Source organism: Salvia splendens, chromosome 1 (assembly GCF_004379255.2).
Source record: "Salvia splendens isolate huo1 chromosome 1, SspV2, whole genome shotgun sequence".
NCBI classification, from domain to species: Eukaryota; Viridiplantae; Streptophyta; class Magnoliopsida; order Lamiales; family Lamiaceae; genus Salvia; species Salvia splendens.
Genome location: NC_056032.1, coordinates 19,400,265 through 19,422,099, shown reverse-complemented (window position 1 = coordinate 19,422,099; position 21,835 = coordinate 19,400,265). Strand labels below are relative to the sequence as shown.

The window sequence follows — 21,835 nt, the reverse complement described above, 5'->3', positions numbered from 1 at the left end:
CGTACTGACAATTTTTCATCGTTTAAAAAAAAGTCGCATTTAGACGATTTAGTTGGAAATGGATAAACCTTTTTGCGCGATAAACCCCACTCTCACATCCACATTCCAAGAAGCGAAGAGGAGGCAATGTTGTCATCTTTTTCCGCACTTCCTCTCTGCAAGAATTGCTGCTTTATCTCTCATCTCTCAAAGTGTTACCCTCCCCCTGTTGCTTTCTCTCTCCCCACCGCCTTCCGCCGTCAGTTGCACCTCCGGAAGCCTTCCACTGCTCCGTTGTTTGCTACCAATTTCGATATCAGTGAAGAAATTGAGCTACATGCCGAGATTCACGGACAAGAAGCGCCATCTGATGGAGACCAAGACGAGGAGGAGGAATTGGAGAATTTCGACGCTGAAGAACTTGACATTGAGGCTAAACGGGCGGTCAAGGAGTTCTCTGATTCCTTGTCTCGAGAATTGAACATTGGTTCGTTTTATCAAATTCGTGACTCGTGAGCTATTTGTTTTTTGAAATTCTCCCTTCTTACTATGTATGGTGAAAATTTGGGGGTGAAATTTAGGATAATCTAGCTTATAAGCTAGTGATGGATTTATGTGTTTGAGAGAGAAAGTTGAAGAGAGATGAAATTGAAAAAGGCTTATATTGTAAATTACAAACCATAGTATGGTTGCGATTCATAAGTGATTGCTGCTTATAAGATTATGAAAAATTAAGTTGGGATTGAGCCGAGGAAGTTATTTCTTTGTGAAGCTTATATAGGCTATTTTGAAGGACATAAGCTCAGCCAAACACCTCCTAATTTTGGAGGTTTAAGGACTACATTTGATATTTTTTGAGTTTTGCAAGAAATAAACCTTGGGAAATGATTTGAAATAGTAATTTTTTTGCATTTTTATTTGTGAATATGGAAATGCTGACATCCTGTGTTTGGATGTTTACAGAGGGTGAAGTTTCCAAACAAAAGGGAACTCGAGGAAAGCAGAAGAAGAGCACAAATCCTATTAGCAATGTCAGTGAAACTCATGTGTCTTCTGGATCTCTGTTGTTCTTTTGGTTGATTACCATGGAGTTTTAATTACAATGCTCATGCATTAGAAAGATATCGAAGTCACAGTAAATTTTGCTTTTAATGTGAGTTTGTAAATTCAGTACATTCAATCTAATAAGTACTCTGTATTGGAAAATTCTCACGAGCTTTTGACCCATGCCAGCATAAAACCTGTTTCCTCCACCTTGTGAGGTGTGACCTTAAAAAATCATAGATATTACAGCAAAAACAGTTTCTATACTTATGGACGTTTAAAATGCTGCTTCTAATTATCAACCTGATTTTCTTTAGTTTAATATTTTCTGTAGGGTAGAATTTTTCCTTGTGTTGATTGGCAAGTAATTTTTTGGCAGATTCCTGACCATCTTCTTCCAAAGGTTGCAATAGTTGGAAGGCCAAATGTTGGTAAATCGGCATTATTTAATCGCTTGGTTGGGGTATGTACTGTTAGCTCTGGTTGAAATTGCTCTTGCCAATTTCATCTACAAGTATATGTTGTGTTCGTGCCAATTGTTTAAGTTAATTCTGTATTTTCGATGGAATCCTGATTTAGCAGCAAAGTTTTATTTATCAGAGGTGCCTCTTTGCAGGGAAACAGAGCAATTGTGGTTGATGAACCTGGTGTTACCAGGGACCGTTTGTATGGTAGATCTTATTGGGGTGATCATGAATTAATGGTAGTGGACACCGGAGGTGTACTTACAATTTCAAAATATCATGAAGAACGAGCTATATCAACAACAATTGGCATGGAGGGTATTCCTCTCGTGTCCAGGGAAGCTGCTGTTGCTAGGATGCCTTCCATGGTTGAAAGACAAGCTACTGTTGCTGTGGAAGAGTCTTCTGTCATTATATTTGTTGTTGATGGTCAGGTGCGTTTGTCACTGCGTTATTAGTTCTTTAAGAAGCTTAATGTTGTGTACAACTAGTTTTGCTCCTGCCCGATGCACGGTAGCTAAATTAGTAGAAAAATATATAAGTAATATATATTTTATGATTATTTTTCTCTATTATTGAGATTTGAATTTATTATGAATTCATTTGATATCATTTTATATTGTATACGTGTCAAATCAATGACCAAGATTCATCAACATGTTTAATCTATTAATCATTATTAGTTAGTTATAAATTCATTAAAATATCTCTGGAATATTTATTTAAGGTGAAAGACTACTTTGTTTTAGTATACACTAGATTTCTAGGTTTTGTTCACGTTCTTTGACAAATTTTAAAAGAAACTGAACCTACACTACGCTTTATTATTGTTGTGAATTTTATGGAGTTTGTGCGTTATAATGTTACATCACAAGTCTTATTCCTCATGGGAAGTCTATGATGAAGATGAACAATTAACAGGCAGGTCTGACTGCAGCAGATGTTGAGTTAGGAGATTGGCTGCGAAAGAACTATTCACACAAGTATATTGTTCTTGCTGTTAACAAATGTGAATCTCCTCGCAAAGGTACCTTACAAGCGTCAGATTTCTGGGGTTTAGGGTAAGCGCTCTTTTCTTTTTTTTTTCCAGTCAACTGTTTCATGGATTCTTGTCATTGATCTCTAATTCTCTGTACTATTTAATCTCATGATGTAAGAGGGCTTAATGAAACTTATTTTTCCTTCAAGCTGATAACCATATTAAGTTAGGGAGCCATAACTTAACCCAAAACCATGGTCAAAGGTAAAGGGTTGAGTCCCACTTATATGCCACTCTACCATTCGTGTGGAACCAATGTGGGATTCATATCAATCCATTCCCCTTTCAAACTAGACGTCCACGGAAGACACACACCCGGTGGCAAACCCAACACAACTACACAAGCCCACCAACCATTTGCTGCCCCTTGGTCGCAAGTTGCGCCCGAAGCCATTTGGCCGAGGGCACGTCTGCCTGGGCGTCACGCATCGCGTCGCCCCCCACTCTGCGCGCCTAGCGCCCCACATCTTCGGTGGCAACCCTTTGGTCTCACCTTCGGGTAGCCCCTTTCAGTAGGCCGTCTGGATCCACGTTTACCTCTCCAAATTGATAAGCATATAAGTTAGGGATCTCTAACTTAACCCATAATCATGATCAAAGGTAAAGGATTGGCACCTACTTTTACACCATATTGCTATTCCACACTTTAATGTGGGATTCGTAAAACAGCAAACTTTATAAAGTACAGAAAAGAGGAAAAGGTCAGGTGAATTGGAGACATGAGTGACTAGATGGATAACTTATGGTTTTACACATCCATTACTCAATTTTCTGTTTATGTTTGTAGAGATAATCTTGTCATCCATCTCCTCTGTTCCCTTACAAAAGCCTATTTAATGCACTGGCCATACTATGCATAATATATAAAACTAATTTAAAACTTAATAAATAAAATATAACTAAGTAATTGAACTAATGCTTCTTCCTCTAATAATAATAGTTCAAAGGCGGCACACATTCACTATCATATTGCAGCTGTGTTCTCTATCGTGACATCTAAATCTACAAAGATGCTGCTTTCAATCTATACAAAGAAAAAGGAAAAAAAACTGTTAGTTGAATTACACTGTATATATTATATGTGGGCACCTGCACTGGTATCTATGTTTAACAAGTTATTTTATTTCTTTGATCTACTAGGTTTTCTCCCCTTCCAATATCTGCTATATCTGGGAGCGGAACTGGGGACCTTCTTGATTCTGTCTGTTCTCAATTGAAAAAGATTGAGGTTAGTTTTATTGCACCAGGCAGTGAGATGCTTCAGCTTTTACGCTTTTAAATCATCGAGTATATGATCATTGGTATATCCAATCTATTGAAAAAAAAATTGTTATTGTAAATGATTTGAAAATAAAAATTGATTGTTTTCATCCCTTGCAGCATATAGAGGACCCTGATACGGAAGAATATGTTCCTTCCATTGCCATAGTTGGCCGACCAAATGTAGGTAAAAGTAGTATCTTGAATGCTTTGGTTGGGGAGAATAGGACAATTGTCAGTCCAATCAGTGGAACCACCCGAGATGCTATTGATACTGAATTTACTGGACCAGATGGCCAGGTTGGTTAATGGAGCTTAACATTGTCATATCCTTTATTCCTTTGTATATTAACATGCTCATAATTCTTTGTACAACCAACTCTGTCACATTTCCTCAACGAAAATGTTTCACTTTCTGTTTGACATTTGGATGCTCCTAAGTCCTCTGTTCGGCTAATTTAGCATGCCTATATTGATTTCTCTAAATCAACATTACATGTAAATGTCTAAATGATGTTATCCGGATAGTGGTTTGGAAATTGGAATATCTCAACTTAATATTGCAGTGGAACTGTAAATCATTCAATTTTGTTTCATCTTTATGGTTTCCAAATCATTACAATTTGTAAAACCTCATCACTTGAAATTCTTAAAGATGTCTACTGTAAACCCGAACAACTGATTTCAATTTCAAGGGACTTCAAATCCATTCATTCGTGATCCGTGATATCTAAGAAATGATTTTCTGTTACCTTAAACAGTTGATATTTCCTTTCTTCAGTATTTCTAGTTTTTCTTGCACTTAACAAGGCAGTTCTGAAGATGCCCATTTGATCTAACATGACTCTTAAAACGAATATAACAAGAAACATTCAGTTCTGAAATTGAGTTAATGAAAAGCAGTTGGTAACTGTATATTTCATGTGTTTGCAGAAATGGCATCTAATAGATACAGCTGGTATCAGAAAAAAAGCATCTGTAGCTTCATCAGGCAGCACTACGGAGGCCCTGTCTGTGAACCGAGCGTTTCGTGCTATTCGACGTTCTGATGTTGTTGCCCTGGTAATTGAAGCAATGGCCTGCATCACAGAACAGGTAACATGTGCATAATTTTTGCAGTTTGATTAATTTTATGTATGCATATGTTGTTGATTATATCTATAAGATTCATGCATTTATGATTGAGTGAAAAACTGGACTAAATTAAGACTGTAACTGTTAGAATAGAGGAGAACCTCAAAATAATATCACAAAATAAGAATTTTGGAACTGGATTAAATGAACAACTGAAAACCATAAAACAACACTGGAGAGATCTCCAGTCTCCACTCAGCGCCGATTGCTCAAATGTATAGTTGGAGGATGCAGCATGTATAGTTCTGGGCATCTTTGTAGTTAGTTTGGCTTCTCAGCTCTCTTCTAAATATTTGAAATTTATAAGTGGATTTGGAAGTTGAGAAATTGTACTCTCTAAACTACAAGCACTATTGCAGATTTCATGTAAAAGTGTTGTTGAAAAATAGCTTTTTCCTTGCGACTCCCGTATGGCTGGCTGATGCAAGAGTTCAATTTTAATTTTCCATTTCATTTTTGGTATCTGTTCCACGTATCGTAATGAGGCTGTCTTTTTATAAACTATAACTTGAGTAAACATCATGGTTTTGACTTTCAAGGATTTCAAGATAGCTGAACAAATAGAGAGAGAAGGGAAAGGTTGCCTAATTGTTGTGAACAAATGGGACACAATACCTAATAAAAACCAGCAAACTGCTATGTTCTACGAAGAAGATGTGAGAGGGAAGCTCCGCATTCTTAGTTGGGCACCCGTAGTGTACTCAACAGCAATAGAAGGGCAGAGTGTTGACAAGTACGCTTCCAATTAGAACTTTGCATGCAAAATCACACTATCATTAAATTCATCCACATGTCTTTAAATCATATTCTTATCTGCAAGAATTCATAAACTGTGTTCCGATATATGTTTTCAGTACTTTTGACTTAGTATTTCTCTTCTGCAAGAATTCATTAACTGTGTTCCTATATATATTTTCATTACTTTGACCTGGCAAGCAAAAGTATTGTCTTAAATTTCCTCAAATGTGTGCTGAAAAAGAAGTTAGTTTATAGAATTTCTCAACCTTATCTTATATACCCAGCTTTTAGTTAGCTGAAATAGTGAATTTTAAGTTTTTTCCCCAACATTTGTTAGGAACTATTTGATTGCTTTTTATGCCTATCACAGTTTGAGGTTTACAATATTATACTTACAGGCCATGCGCCTTTTATTTGGTTGCTTTTCCTGATTTTATGCCCATCTTCAATTTCAAAGGATCACTGTGGCTGCTGGTCTAGTGGCAAAAGAGAGATCAAGGAGATTATCAACAGCAACATTAAATCAAGTTGTCAGTGAAGCTGTTGCATTCAAACCACCTCCAAGAACTAGAGGAGGAAAGAGAGGCCGTATTTATTATTGCACCCAGGTACTTATTGGCTTCTTCTCATGTCTTCATGGAACGATTACTTGGATGATTTTTCTTCTATGGGTGCATTCTCTTTTACGGAAAAAGGGGATAAATTTTTTTCTCTATTTTCCTGCTTATGTGGGGTGGATAATTTTCCTCTTAAATAATTATTTTTTCAGGGCAACCCTTTTCCCTAATTTTCCTCTAAAATGCTTGTCCTGCTACCTTTGTATCTGATTAACAAAATATTTTGCAGGCAGCTATAAGGCCACCTACCTTTGTGTTCTTTGTAAATGATGCTAAGCTTTTTCCTGAAACATACCAACGGTATATGGAGAAGCAGCTAAGGTCAAGTGCAGGGTTCCCAGGCACTCCAATTCGGCTTTTATGGCGCAGTAGAAGAAAGTCAGAGAAAAATGGTTAGTTTATACAAAACTGCTGTATCCTTAACATGCTCCATATGATTTTAATCCTGTGGTGACATCTCGAGCCTGAACTAAAAAATTTTACTAGTATCAACGTTGTTCACTTAATTGCCCAAGAGCTGTTGTGTCGCCTGCTGAAAACCAATGTAATCTCGCTTAAGTGGTGTTCGAAAATTGTGACTTGAGCTATTAAGTGAACAACGGAGTATATTTGTAATGTTTTTAGTTGAGACTGAAAAATCACCATGGGATCAAAGTTAGGCTATGACTTGAAAATTACCCTAAAAGCAAATAAACACTAGACAAGTTTTGGCATTTCTTTTTTTTGCAAGAACATTTGAAAGTTGAAAATTGCAAAGCCTAATCAGGTAATTGGTGTGCTTATCATGTTTCAGGAAAAGAAGCTTCTGTAAGGGAACAATGAAAACGATATTTTCATTCGACTCTTGCCTTAACTGTATATATTCGCAGCCCTCAATGCGAAGTGGCCATTGATTGTTAACTGTACAAGTGCATTTTCTTTGGTTCCACATTTTGTAAGAAACCAGTTCTCAATTTTGTAATCTCAGATTCTTCAGTGTGGTCTGGTGGAAAATGAAAAAATGGAAAACTATTGTCACCTTTTAATATAGAAAAAATGACTATAAACTTTTAATACTGAATAACATTATATTTGTACTAAGAAATAATAACAAACATAATTATAAAAAGAGTTACATGTATATGAATAATTAGCTATGAGGTAAAAAAAAAGAAACTATCATGTGAAGTTTCTTTGACACGAATATAAATGAAGTAACTACGTCAATAAAAAAATAGTCCTATTTTTTCATGTTTTGTTGTTTGCTAAAATTAGTCTCTATCTATTTATTGTGAATGAAGATAGAATAAATTTATATAATTGAATATTTTAAATAATGTATTTAACTTATTTTTGGCTTACACTAGAATGGAATCCAATGCATTATTTTTTTTATAAGCGTTAGTGGTATATATTTTGACAAGTATTATGTAAAATCATAAAAATGACTAACTAATGAAACTATGTGCCCCTACACGATACAAATGGTGTGATCTTCTGTCTTGAAATAGAGAAGTATAGGATTCAAACTCTTACCATTTTCTTACTCTCAAGTAAAAAAGGGTAAATCGTTGAAAAGGTTACTATAAAATTTGGTAAAATTCTAATCCATTTTGTAACTTTAAAAATATGCTGAAAATATCTACTGTATTTGTTATCTCAGTTATCACATAACAAAAAGATTCGATCGAGTCTTGATGCTTTTCAACCAATTGAACCAAATAACATTGTTTTCTTTACTAATAAACGCCGTCGTTTTAGATAATATAATACATTCGAGTTCATACTTAGAATCTAGATATTAGTCTCGGTATAAACATATACTATAATTTTAGCTATTTATAAAATTAAAATGTCCACTTATTTTAATATGTTAATGCTAACAAAAATTTACATCAATTATTAAAGAAAACAGATCAATTTATGTGATCTGATTCTAATCCAACATATATTGAACAATCGCTCTCGATCCGGTTTCGAAATGTTGTTTTTTATTCCACGAATGTGTATGCATGTTTGTATTATTTAACATTACTCAAATTGGCCACTCTTGAAAGAAGGCAAAAAAATGGTATCAACAATTCAAGCACCTACATTTTCTCCCTATTATTAGTCACACTAGTGTCATGAATGTTGACTCCATATAGAGTTATAAGTGGTTTTATATACAAATAAATAAATAATTAATCAAGTTACATTAATTAAAATTAATACCACTCCCTATATATGTGAATTCCAAAATCAACCGGACAATGATTAAGAAATCAAACAACATAATTTGGTTGTATTGAATATTGTAGTAATCCATTTTTATGGAAGACCATCCATCTAAAGGAGGAGTATTATTTTGTGATACAAAAATACTATATGCTAGTATATAAAATTATTTTTATATCGAGAAAGGTAATAGGAAAAGTAAAATTGATTATTCCTAATTTGGGAATTTGTGAGAAGATTGCAGGCTGCACTCTGCCACCATTACAGAGTATTTTATTTGTTTTAGGGTAAATGGAAAAAAAATCATGAATTTGGTCAAATTTTGGTTTATCCCGCAATTTAAAAAAAAGACCACGGACATTAACATATATCATAATCTTGACATTTTTCTTAATTATCCCATAGTTTATGATTTGGGAGAAATTATGTATGTCTTTGGTAAACAAAAAATATCATACTATGAAAAAACATTCAACTATTTAAACGACGTCATTCATACATTTAGTGCATTATATCTTTAATTTTTACATACGTATGGATACGTGGATAAATTCAGAAACGTGGCATGATGAAATTTTTTGCTATGCGACAATCGAAAAAATTGTCAAAGCTATGATATAGTAATTGGCTGTCTTTTAAAGTTGCGGGATAGATCAAAAGTTGCGTGATGGAGACCAACTTTATGTTTTTTTTTCATTTACCCTTTTTTTTATGCGGACACATCATATACATACACACACCTATACATACACTTTTATATATAGCTCAAGCTTTCCCATGCCATTTCCACTTTTTCCTCCATTTCCACTTCTCTCAATCCCAATTTTTCCCCTTTTCTTTCCTTTCTCAGCTCTGCTTCTTCAATTCTCCCGCAATCAAGTAATTCTCTGCTCTATCCTATACCTTCAACTGCGTAATTCAATCTTATCATTCACTGGAATTAGGAATCCCAAGCTCAAAATTACTAGGAAAATTCAGAAAAATGTTTGCAATTATTTCGTCAACCCTACATATATTGTTTTGTATGTGAATTCTGCATGCATTTATTAGCTTCAATAAATGAACTGCGGATCATCGTTGTTGTTTCCATATTTCGTAAATACGGTAGTAATCGTCGATGAAATATTCAGCTATAAGTTATGATTTTTTCCCCCTAGTTTTTGAGATTTCGAGATTATTTGCGATTAGCTGTTTCGTGTGTTCATCAATTGAGTGTTGATCTCGCATTAATTTATCTTTTAAAAATTGTGGATGGTTTTAGGTAATATAGTTCTCTGTTGTAGCAGTTAAAGTTCCGGATTCATCAACTACTTATGTTGTGTTATCACTTTTCCTTTCCATGTGTATATATGTGAATTCCAAATGTAGCCATGGAAGTATATAACTAAACGATTTCTGCGTAATGTATTAATTAATTTAATTTGATCCGTTCTTTGATTTTGTAGCTGTTTTGTGGATTATAAGGTTTGTTAGATGTGATTGAGAGAATGGGCCACAGCAGTACTGCTGAGAGTGAAGACGGCGTGGTCTCTGCTGAGTCGCCTCTGAGTAACGATGGCGATAATTTTTGTGGAAGCTCTAGTGGGGGTGCTGTGATGAAGAAAGGTCCGTGGACATCGGCTGAGGATGCAATTTTGGTTGAGTACGTGAAAAGACATGGAGAAGGCAACTGGAATGCAGTTCAGAAGCATACAGGGCTTGCACGGTGTGGGAAAAGCTGCCGGTTGCGCTGGGCTAATCACTTGAGGCCAAACCTGAAAAAAGGAGCATTTACATCAGAAGAAGAGCGGCTTATAATCGAGCTTCATGCAAAGATGGGGAACAAATGGGCGCGGATGGCAGCACACGTAAGCTTCAAGATTCACTTTCACTTGTGTATGGTTTTTTCTGACATTAATTAGAACCTAAAGTATTTGATTGGATAGTAGACTTATTGGAAAGACTCCCATGGTGTTTTTATGTAGATTGGGCGATTGTAGTTTGATGTTCTTATATGATGGTTGCATCAAACATATAATCTGTGCTCTGTTTGTGAGATCAAATTTTCTGTAAGCCTTATAGAGAGTAAGAACTTAAACATCAGGAGGTAGTCTAGGTGAACAATGGTAGGTTAGTTCCCATTAGCATGTATTTTTGGGCTTGCAGTTGGTGTTTATATTGCTCTTCTTTTAAAAGAAGCACATCGGTACTTCTCATGTCACCATCTAATACTCACTTTTTTCAGTTGACACCTCCCTGGTGGAAAGATAGGAACGAGCTAAACAGTGAACATACCAAATATTTATTTGTCTAACTCTCATTTATAGTAATTATTGGTGATGAAAATTTTCAAGTATCATGAAATAAAAAATTGCCATTGATGAAAGAAGATACCAAGATGGTAACGATATGACATTCTGATGATGAAATTAAGCAATTAACGTTGGTAATGATATGACATTCTGATGATGAAATTAAGTAATTAACGTGCAATGTGCGGTTGCTATAGAAGTGCTGCATGCAAATAGTTTTTATGGGTGAAAGAACTACACAAAAACGAAAAGATAAGGAATTTCAGTACGTGGTAGGTTAAGAATACCTTTCAGGAATTGACAAATTATCCTCTGATTTTTATATTTGTATAATCGGTCTCTGCACGTTCAGATATAATGTTATTTGAGTTTCCAATAATATTTTAAATTCTACTATTATTCATTCTTACCTCTGACCTTTAGTTTTTCCCCTCTAATTTAAGTTTCCGGGGAGGACAGATAATGAGATAAAGAACTATTGGAATACTCGAGGAAAAAGGCGTCAACGTGCCGGTTTGCCCCTTTATCCCCCTGATTTATCCCAACACTCTCTTCCGGAGAGTCAACAGCAACTTAGTCCGCCCAGGATATATGGTGGAGATAAAGCATGTGACATCTTGCAAAGTAATCGTTACCGGGCACCTGATATAGTGTTTGGTAATTTTAATATTTTAACATTCGCACCAGAAGTTCCAGGGATTCCTGGCAGTATATCGATGGATAATGGTTTTGCTTCTCCTCACTCCTATGGTTTTGTCCCTCAAACTATAGTAGTTTCTGAATGGGCTCGAGAACCAGATGAGCCTGTGTCAGACTACGGATGTGGTGGTGTTAATGAGGCACCTACATTTAACAGGGCTCGAACTGATAGTTGTGTTGACAAATCATTTCAGTTTGGTCCATGTGTATCTTATGACACTGACCACACCAAGAAACTGTTGTCTTCTGTTGTAAATCAGGATACTCCTTTTATGTCAGATGTCATTTACTCTGCTTCGGAGCACTTTGCAAATGCTCAGAAGTCGGAGCTCCCTTCACTCCAATATCAAGACACTGGACTAGGTGTCTGGGACCCTCCACCTGAATCATTCGATTCTTTGGTCCAGTATCCTCCTCTATCAGGCCCACTCCCATCATATTGTCCTTCACCAGGGAGCAGTGGCCTTTTAGAAGATTTAATTTATGAAGCTAAGGCTCTAAGAAAGTTGGAGAATCACTCCTCCGCCTGGGCTACTTCATCTAACGTCAGCCATGGAAAAGTTACAGATGGTACTGGCTTTAAAACATGTTCAACAGAGTTCAAAGGCTATATTGATCCCAATTCCCCATCAGGTAACTCAATGGGGTCCCTTTTCAACAGGTACACTCCTACCACTGGAAGATTGTTGGAAGACGATGTGACTAGTAAGTACCCACTCTTTCTCTATTGAAGTAACTAGCTGTTGATGATATATGGAAAACTCAGATGCATTCGTTTACTTTTTGTTGCTGTCAAACTAGTGTATTAGCCCAAAAAACTTGATCCATATCCAGCTTGTGACCTATTGGGATTAACTTGTGATTTGCCCAATTGATGCTCTGAGGCTTAATTTTTTTTTTCTTTCTTAAATCGACTCTTAAAGTTTGTTGAATAGATTCTTTTAGGCTATGCCCCTTTAGACTTGTCCCGGTATCATGATTCAGTCCTGGATGCTATTGCTTGATGCATTTGTTAGCTTTGTTGCAGTCAAACTAGTACATATTAGCCATAGAAACACAAAACTATGCTCTTATAACTTGATCTATATCCAACTTGTGACAACTGACAATTTGGGATTATTTTGCAATTCGTCAAATTGCTGGCTTTGAGGCTAAAAGTTCTGATTAATCAACTCTTAAAGTTTGTAACAATAATGATTCTTTTGTGTTCTGCCCTTTTAGAATCGTCCAGATATCATGATTCAATCCTTGATGCTATTGCTTGACGCGTTCGTTTAAAATTTGTTGCAGTCACACTAGTTGATATTAGCCATAAAAAAATAGACCTATGCTCTTATAACTTGACCTATATCCATCGTGTTACGAATTGGGATTAACTTGTAATTCACCAAATTGCTGGCTAAAAGTTCGGATTACTTGAATCAGTTCTTAAAGTTTGTCGGCATTGGTTAATATGACTTTGTGCAGTGCACCATGTGAAATCAGAAGTGTTTGATCCAAGTTGGATCGTGGGTGCTGAAAGCAAAGTGGATTATATGAGACCAGATGCTATACTAGGATCATGCTGGGTCGAGCAGAGTGGTATGGCTTCGAAGCAAAGGGGCTTGACAACTGATTCTACCGTTCCTCTTCTGGGCGACACATCTGCTTCTGCTTCAACTTCAACCTGGGGCTTTACTTCGTGCTCGTGGAATATCATGCCAGCAGTCTGCCAAATCTCAGACATTCCATGAACGGCCAAAACTCCTCAATTTATAACATTGTTTGGTGTATGAACCGAGGCGATTATGACAATAACTCTCTTGTATGTAAAATTCCTTTGGTGAAACTATCCTTCATTTTGCCAGTCATAATATAACCTTGTTCTGATGCTGCCCTACAACATGTATCACTGTCTTAATTTTTGGACCAAGATTTGGCTGTCACCTTGTTTTCAAATTTTAGAATTGAATTTGACCAACTAGCTTCTCAGTTCACTGTGTGTCTGTGACTAAGGTTGACAATTTGTGTGTCGGGTTGATATGATAATGATTCGAGACGGTAAAGCAAACATAAACACTACCTGTTGGCTGTTGAGAATATGTTCGACACGAACACGATTTGTACTGACATGGATATGACAAAAATATGACACGAACACGATAACAATACAATGAGGACATTATAATTTTTTGTTGACAAGAAATTATAATGTCCTCATCGTATCGACACAAACACAATAAAACTTGACACTGATTCATTAATTTCATACTACCAATCCTTTTATCTCATTCTGGCCGCTGCCAAATATGGATTGTCATAACACCTCAACTTGCTTCACCCACTTTCCACAAGCTCTATATATCTAACATGTACACTAATAATGAAAATGTCTTGTTTACAAATTATGAATTTTGTATAGTACTCCCTCCGTCCCACAAGAAAATGCACTCTTTTCTTTTTAGTTAGCCTCACAAGAATATGCATTCTAATTTTGGAGACTCTTTTCACTCTAATGAGGTGAAACTCATTCTCCACTAACAATACTTTTATTACTTCTTCTTTCTACCTCTCTCTTACTTTACCAATTTTGCATTAAACTCATGCTGAATCCAAAGTACATATTCTTTAGGGACGGAGGGAGTAATATTTTGTCATATTTTGAAATTAATACATTAATTTAATACACAAAAATACTATAAGCTTGTATATTAGTATTTCATTAGATGTACATTAAAAATCTATCTTGATTGAAATCCTCAAGTTAAATTGGTCGAGTTAAAATATAGACATTAGTTTAAGATTTTTGAAGTACACCATAATTTGTTTATATTCACTTCCATTTGCAATAATCCTGATTATAAAAAAAATAAATTGGTAGTGCTATTTAGAATCAAATATTTGAAGTAATTCTTTATTTTATATTAATAATCACATTAAATGTACAACTCTTTAGAAATGCCCCACAATTAATTCAAAAATATTCTAAAATGATAAATACAAAAAAATATTCACACTTCCTCCGAAGAATCCAATTGCGGAAGACAATTCTGGTTGCGATTTGCAGTTGCTACAAAGCGGGCAGCTCAGCGCACAACCTATCAACAAAACATGAGTTGATTAACTGAAAGAACCCAACCTGATAACTGAACACTACCCAAATCTAATCAATATTAATCAAATATAACCCTAGTAGAGGCATTTATTTTCGGCACGAGATTTAAGAAATTATGTTAAAAGTGAAAGTGAGTTAAATGAAGGGAGAATAAAGTAGAAGAGGAAAAAGATAGAGAAATGAAGAGAATAAAGTAGAAGAGGGTAAAGTAAGAAAGAAGAAATAGGTTGTTTTTTTCCAAAAAAAAGAAGAAAAGAAATGATGAGACAAACCAAAAACGAATACGACTTAGCTACAAGGGTAAGGGACGGAGGGAGTATCACATAAAAAAATGTTATATTTGGATCAATTCTTTTAATCCATGTGATTTGGAAGGAATGACTATTCCCTCATGAATGGAATGATCAATTTCACTCCACCCTACCAATCATCTCCTTACTAGCAACCCAAAACAACTAGATCTTGCTGTATAAAATAAAATACCTTCTAACCATATGAATAACATAACAAAATGGTATAGCACTCACATTAAATTTGGTTTCATTTAGCTAAACATTTTCCAGAAGCTGCTGCCATTGCATTCAGTTTTATATAAGTACTCGCTGAGATATTAACTGGGAAAACAAACCTTCGTATTCTCGACGAATCTAATTCATAGTACTTCTTGTACTCTTTTGAGGTTTTATTTATGACTGCTTGCTTGGAAGAAACAAGTCCTTTCCCAGTTCCAACATCAGATGTTTCAAGGGCACAATCAACCGAAAGAGCTTCGACATCAGATTCCTGAAAACTCTAGCTCGGGTAAGAGTTGAAATTATGCTGCACTTTATAAAAATAGCAGCTGAAAAATGCTGCAAAATGAATTCTCATCTTTTTCGAACAAAAAAAGGAAGTGCAATAATCTACCTTCATCATTAGAATCTTTGACAAGTGTTCCACTGGGTACGGTTGCAGCTTGTATCCTCCATAACTGATACAGGATAATGCCAATTTCCGTACCTATGTGTAGTCAATTTTATCAAAACACACAGGATCAGCTCTGCTAAAGATATGGAATACATATAAACTACTACATTCAATAAGCACACCTCACAGACAGGCTAAAATATTCAAAAAATGTACTGCTAAAAAAGCCAACACTTAAGCAATAACCTATAAGAATTTAAACAATTTTAGCAGTTCTAAACAAGAAGGACGATTCTTAAAATTCCTTTTGGTTTTTTTCATTTCTTTCTGTAAAAATTAAGTCGTACTCTTTCTTCTTTTACTTATTTTTTCCCAATCATTTCTTATTTTCCTTCAACGAGGCATCTAAAATTCATTAAAATACTGTCTCTGATGTGTGTATTTTGACACACAATTAGGGGTGAGCAAAAAACCGGAAACCGAATATCCGAACCGAACCAAACCGAAATTTTGAAATTCGGTTCGGTTTTTTCGGTTTTTCGGTTCGGTTCGGTTTTAAAAATAAAAAAAATTCAGTTTTTCGGTTAGGTTCGGTTTGGGCGAAGAAAAAAACCGAAAAACCAAAAAACCGAATTATATATATATTCTATTAGTATATATAAAATAAAATAAAATACACATATATAAATATATATTTATATTATATTTATTGTTTTCAGGTTTTTCGGTTTTGTTCGGGTTTTTCGGTTTTTTAAGTTCGGTTTTCGGTTTTTCATTTTCGGTTTTTCGGGTTCGGGTTCGGGTTCGGTTCGGTTTGGATTTTGAACTAAATTCGGTTTTTCGGTTTTGGTTCGGTTTTGGCAAAAAACCGAACCGAAACCCGAATGCACACCCCTACACACAATAGGAGGTACATCATCAGATCAGACAATACTTCCTCTCAGCCAATTAACCTGATTTCATTTCCAATTTGTGGTGTATGTAATTATAATAACCCACCAGATGGCCCAGATCAATTACATCAGGGGTAAAAAGGAGATGCAGAGATCATACAGGAGGTGCACACTTTTATAAGGGAAAATGAGAATCAATAAAATAACCTCACTGATATAAGGTTCGACAATGCAGTATTGGAGATAGGATGCTTCCTCTTCTGTGGTAGAAATGAATCGCTTGTAATTCCCTAGTCGGTAGTATCTGCAAGAAGCACTTAATGAATTCAAAAAGAGCCTAAAAAGATAATATGAGATACAGGAATCACAGGCAATGAAAGATAAAGAACCACAGGCTTCTAGTAACCTCAATATTCTCCGGGTAAAACTCATAGCTCTTGACTCCATTACCGGCGAAGGAATGCGGCGAAACCACAGGGATAAAGGTTCGACCTGCAAATAGGGGAACAAGCAACTATAAAAATTCACGAGCCAGAATATTAACTGCAAGTTTAAAGACTAATTTTGAAGCAACTACAAGGCTGTATTACTTGGTTGTCGGGACTCAGATGGAGAAGAAGATATAATGAAAAAAATTCAGCTTCATTCTGAGATGCGGAATGTGAAGCTCGATTTACTTCGTACAAGCTAAACAAAGTTGTCAGAGCTTTCATAAGCTGCTCCAGGTTGAGGTGTGACATAGAAGCAGTATTTGGAGTCTGAGATGATCTGTGAAGGTGGTGATATGATATAATGTGAAATTTGACCTGCACATAAGGAACATAACATCCATTATCTGAAATGATAAGGTACTTTTATATCATGACCTTGCGAGAGAACTAAAGGAAATATCACCTAGAAAGAAGTACTTTGTAGCTTTGGAAATATAAGTTGAAAGCCAAATACATTGGAAGCCAGTGACAATTAGCGTGTAAATATTAGTCAAAGTACATTCACATATGTAACTCTTCTAGAGCCACCCCTTTAGAAGGGTGCATTTGGCTTGTGTGCAAAGCATAGAGCAAATAGGCACTATAATAACAAAACTATATTATTGAAGAGGAACCAAATATAAGATTGTTGCGTAAGATAAAACAGTATCATTTATCACATAAATTGATTAGCAGGCATACCATTCTCTCATACATGTGTATCACTTGGTCACTGACAACGTTCTGCATGCTTAGATCTTGCCTGATGGATCTTGTCCTATCAAATATGAAGTCATGGACCACATCAAAAGGATGATCACTAGAATGCAGCAGGTCGAGAAGATAATTTAGAGTGTCCTCCAAGACAGGAACAGGCCGGACATCAGAAGCTTTCATATCTTTTGAGCTTATAGTTCTGCAGAACTGACCATAGAAGAGAGCCCAAATTTAGTCATACTACTAACATGCAGGCTTCATTTATGATTTTTATCTATCAGCATTTAATATAAAAGAACTAGTAATTGATTGAACAAGAAGATTTAGTGTTGGTCTGCCAGAGAACAAATCATTTGTGATTTCTTTCCACCTGTCCAAATATTAATTACCAACACCATTCTACACGAACTATCAAGTATCACCAAATTTATATTTTGCACATGAACCAAAAGATCTATATCCAAATACTCAAACCTTGAATTGTTTTGATTTTTCATACGGTTGTTGATTGCCTCCAAATTAACATTTAGTTGGACGCGTGGAGTGTCTACATGGCCAAAATAGGCAATGTACTAACCAATGTAGTTGGAAGTCTACATCACTCGGCTAGTCATGATGATATAACTTTATCACTTTAGGTAGCCACAATGATATTAAATCACCTAAAATCGAGAACCCATGTGGAAAGTTTATTCAACTGAAAGCTCGTATATTTGGAGGCAAGTTTTTATTTATGCTACCCCTTAAATGTTATGTATTTCCAGTCTTGGTGTTAATGACGATTCTCATATTCTAATTCGATTTCTTTGGCAATGGCAATAAGATAAAGTATGGCAATATGAAAGAGGTAACTTGATTTCCTAGTTTATGTTCATTGTAAAAGCAACATCCTTCCTTCAATCTCATTACTTATTCACCTAAACTTCATTTATCAATGTGTTGATCACAAAATCCAGCCTTCACATGTGAAATCAACAGATACACAATCACAACTTTTTTGCTTTATAATAAAGGGGCAAATTAGTAAGTAATCATTGTAGCACCTTTTTCACAGCAAGAGCAGGTGATGTTTTAGCATGATTTCCATGGAGCCTCTCAAACACAGCTAAATCCCTCAACCTCTCGCGTCTTTGCCTCTCTTCCACTGCAATTGAACATTAGTTCCATCAATTCAATTGGTAGTTGAAATAAATACCTAACTGAAATTGAAGAAGGAGGAGGTTACATGGGCACATGAAAGGGCAGGTCCCAATTAGGTTCGGGGGTTCTTGATCTCCGTCTTCATAATAACTATTTTCAATCCTGCAGCTGAATTCACCAGTTTTGGAACTAGAGCTGGAGGTTTTGTTGGAGTAGATTTGATTAGAAGCTTTTGGAATTTTGGATTGGGTGGAATCGGAGTGCGACGAATAGGAAGAAGAGGAAGAAGAATTGTTGATTCTAGGTTGGTAGGGCTGAGGACTTCTGTTCGCCATGGTTGAACACCGTGAGCTCTTCTTCTTTTCTTCTTCTCCGTTGAGGAATTCGATTTTTATATTCAGTACAGTGCAGCCTGTTTTTATTCATAATAATGAATAAAATTGTACACACCAAAGAGTAGTAATTAATTATACACAATACAATAAGTTAGGGCAGAACTAAAACCTAATTAAGATCATAGTACCACTTTTAATCTAACATGTACATAAAGTTACGTGGCAAATAGATTAGAGGTAATTAAACCGAAAAGGATACTAAACATAGTTAGTCTAAGTTCACAATTTGGATTATGCATATTTTGATTTTATAATATTGTAGACCCAATATGTATTTAATAAAATTGATTCGTTGTTATAAATTTTACACAAAAATCCAATTTAGTCTCTTACATTTGTCATAAAATTCTTTTTGGTCCTATACATTAAATTTGTGACCTTTTGATCCATTACATATTATTTTGATACATTTTAATCCCAAACATATTGTTTTGATCCAAAATAACCATTTTCTGTTAAAATTAACAGTCAAAATGTTTGATCAATTTAATAACTTAATTATAATCTAGGACTAAAGTCCATTTTGGTCCCGTACATTTTTCATAAAATTCTTTTCGGGTCTCATACATTAAGTTTGTTACCTTGTTTGAGACCAAAATGTACCAAAACAATATGTTAGGGATCAAAAAGAATTTTAGGTTAAATGTAAAGGAGCAAAATTGGACTTTAATCTAAATTTTAAGAATATGCAATGATATTTTGTCGATCCTAAAATAACTAAAAAATATAAGGAGGGTAGAGTTTCAAAGTTTTATCGTAACACCCCTGCCCGATCGATGACCACCCTTGTAAGAGACGTCACAATTCTTGTATCGTAAAACCTGATAAATTTAAAATCCATTTTACCAAACATATCGTAAAAATATCATAGCAAAACACATTAAGTCTAATTCTGATAGTACCAAATCCATAGGTTTTTAGATAATTTACAATGTAGTTGAATCTAATATACAAAAGTTAGTTACAAATATTCTCTAGTCTAACAGATTAGATTTATAACAAAATATGATAAGTGACCACATATAGCGTAAGCAGTATTGAGGCAGACAAAACAACGAAAGGGATCCAGAACTTAGCACCGTGCACTATACTTACCATTAATTCCAAATTCAAATAAAAACAATATGTCAGTAGTAAAAATTTTTAAGATCACTAGTTATGCTTGTTAAGCCAATCACTAATCGGGAAAAACGCATTTCTAGGCCAGTTGGCCTCAGAAATAACGGAAATGTACCCGTTTTATTATATGTTCCATATATGGGAAAAATGTCAACCGCATTGGCGTTTTTATAAGTAAAAACGCCAACAACAATGGCGGGTTTTAATTTAAAACGCCAACTACGTTGGCGTGTTTTAATTGCAACGTATTTTAGTCGTATTTTTTATGAATACAGTATTGAGTATAAAACGCCATTCGCATTGGCGTGTATAATATGAAACGCCTTTTTCGTTGGCGTGTTTATTCAAGTAAAAACGCCACATAGAATGTCGTTTTGATAAAATACGCCAACGTGGTCGGCGTGTTTCAAAGAAAACGCCACTGCAATTGGCGGCTTTATACAGATCTAATATATCCCCTTCTCCTCCCCCAAATCGCGAAAAACTCAGCCCACACACTCCCAAATCGCGAAAAACTCAGCCCACACACTCTTATCCAAGGTAGACTGCTCCACGCGAATTTGCCCTCCATCCATCTATCGGTGCTATTTTCCCCCAAATTTGTATATTATTTTCGGTTAGTATGCTTATCTTTTACATTATTTGAGTAATTGTTGGATAGTTAGCTAGGGTTTGTAATTGGTTGTGAATTGAGTTGAAATACTGTGCAGAATTATTATTGTGTAGAATTATTATTGTGTAGAATTATTATTGTGTAGAATTATTATTTAGCATATTTGGCTCACTCTACATAATGATGAATGTAAAAATAATACATATTTATTTGTGTTTTACATTATTGCAGATAGTATGACGTGGTGTGTCAATTTATATTGGGGTGGAAAGATAATTCCCGGAGAAGTTATTTCGTATGATTCTCCTTTTGCTAAAGGATTCATTATGTTGGATGAAACAATTTCGTACGATGAGCTTGTGGAAAAAATTTGTGAAATGATGGGGATAATCATATATGAAAACAACATTCAAATAATATGGAAACGTACAATATGCTTTGGAGCCGGAGTCACGTTTGTAGGTGTTCTACTAGACGAAGTATGCATGCAACTAATGTTTAGTGAGAGTATGGTTATTGGAGGTCTAATTGAATTATATGTTGAGTATTCGGCAATTACTCAACATCATAGTCATCATGTCATAAGTTATGATGTTGGTACGTCTACGAGAGCCCAAGAACCATATTTTGCTGCAACACAAGATTTTGATGTTGGTACGTCTACGAGAGCCCAAGAACCATATTTTGCTGCAACACAAGATTTTGAAGCTGGAGGCGTGCATTTAGGGGAAAGTGACAATTGTGATGCGGTTGAGGACGTAATAGGTCCTGATAAAGCCGACTTTCTTGATCCACAATCACCTTATTATTTTGAAGATTCCGACCCGGTTAGTACAGACTCAGATGATGATCCGTCGGATGATGAACAATTTGTTGCTTCAAGACCACCCATTCCACTTGGAGAAACAACAGTTGGAGAAACATCAGTTGGAGGAAGAGTAGTTCCACAGTTTCCACAACATGGAATCAACTATTTTCGCACCTTACCAGGTCCATATGATAGTTTTGATCACAAAAACTTTGAACG

The 21,835-nt window shown here is 35.4% G+C and overlaps 3 protein-coding genes across 5 annotated transcripts; 2 read left to right on the top strand and 1 right to left on the bottom strand.

Annotated features, from left to right (window-relative positions):
- Positions 1-82: 82 nt before the first annotated feature.
- Positions 83-7,304, top strand: LOC121744969 (GTPase Der-like). The gene is made up of 12 exons (XM_042138686.1): positions 83-466; positions 943-1,010; positions 1,403-1,486; positions 1,640-1,921; positions 2,409-2,548; positions 3,667-3,754; positions 3,907-4,086; positions 4,720-4,881; positions 5,460-5,653; positions 6,116-6,266; positions 6,505-6,667; positions 7,069-7,304. Exons 1-12 carry the CDS (start codon positions 127-129, stop codon positions 7,095-7,097), a joined length of 1,881 nt encoding a protein of 626 aa, XP_041994620.1. The 5' UTR covers positions 83-126; the 3' UTR covers positions 7,098-7,304.
- Positions 7,305-9,256: 1,952 nt separating this feature from the next.
- Positions 9,257-13,345, top strand: LOC121744947 (transcription factor GAMYB-like). Of its 3 annotated transcripts, XM_042138674.1 has the most exons (5): positions 9,273-9,350; positions 9,917-10,318; positions 11,206-12,031; positions 12,123-12,166; positions 12,929-13,067. In XM_042138674.1, exons 2-4 carry the CDS (start codon positions 9,959-9,961, stop codon positions 12,161-12,163), a joined length of 1,227 nt encoding a protein of 408 aa, XP_041994608.1. In that variant the 5' UTR covers positions 9,273-9,350; positions 9,917-9,958; the 3' UTR covers positions 12,164-12,166; positions 12,929-13,067. The 3 variants fall into 3 exon arrangements, with proteins under 3 accessions (XP_041994599.1, XP_041994608.1, XP_041994596.1); XM_042138665.1 differs by having other exon boundaries at positions 9,257-9,350; positions 9,936-10,318; positions 11,206-12,166; positions 12,929-13,345; XM_042138662.1 differs by having other exon boundaries at positions 11,206-12,166; positions 12,929-13,345.
- Positions 13,346-14,338: 993 nt separating this feature from the next.
- Positions 14,339-19,105, bottom strand: LOC121797024 (SAC3 family protein C-like). Its single transcript, XM_042195764.1, has 9 exons — positions 18,767-19,105; positions 18,585-18,685; positions 17,527-17,748; positions 16,945-17,160; positions 16,761-16,846; positions 16,562-16,658; positions 15,462-15,554; positions 15,184-15,338; positions 14,339-14,538 (listed from the first exon to the last, which is right to left on the bottom strand). Exons 1-9 carry the CDS (start codon positions 19,014-19,016, stop codon positions 14,511-14,513), a joined length of 1,248 nt encoding a protein of 415 aa, XP_042051698.1. The 5' UTR covers positions 19,017-19,105; the 3' UTR covers positions 14,339-14,510.
- Positions 19,106-21,835: the final 2,730 nt, after the last annotated feature.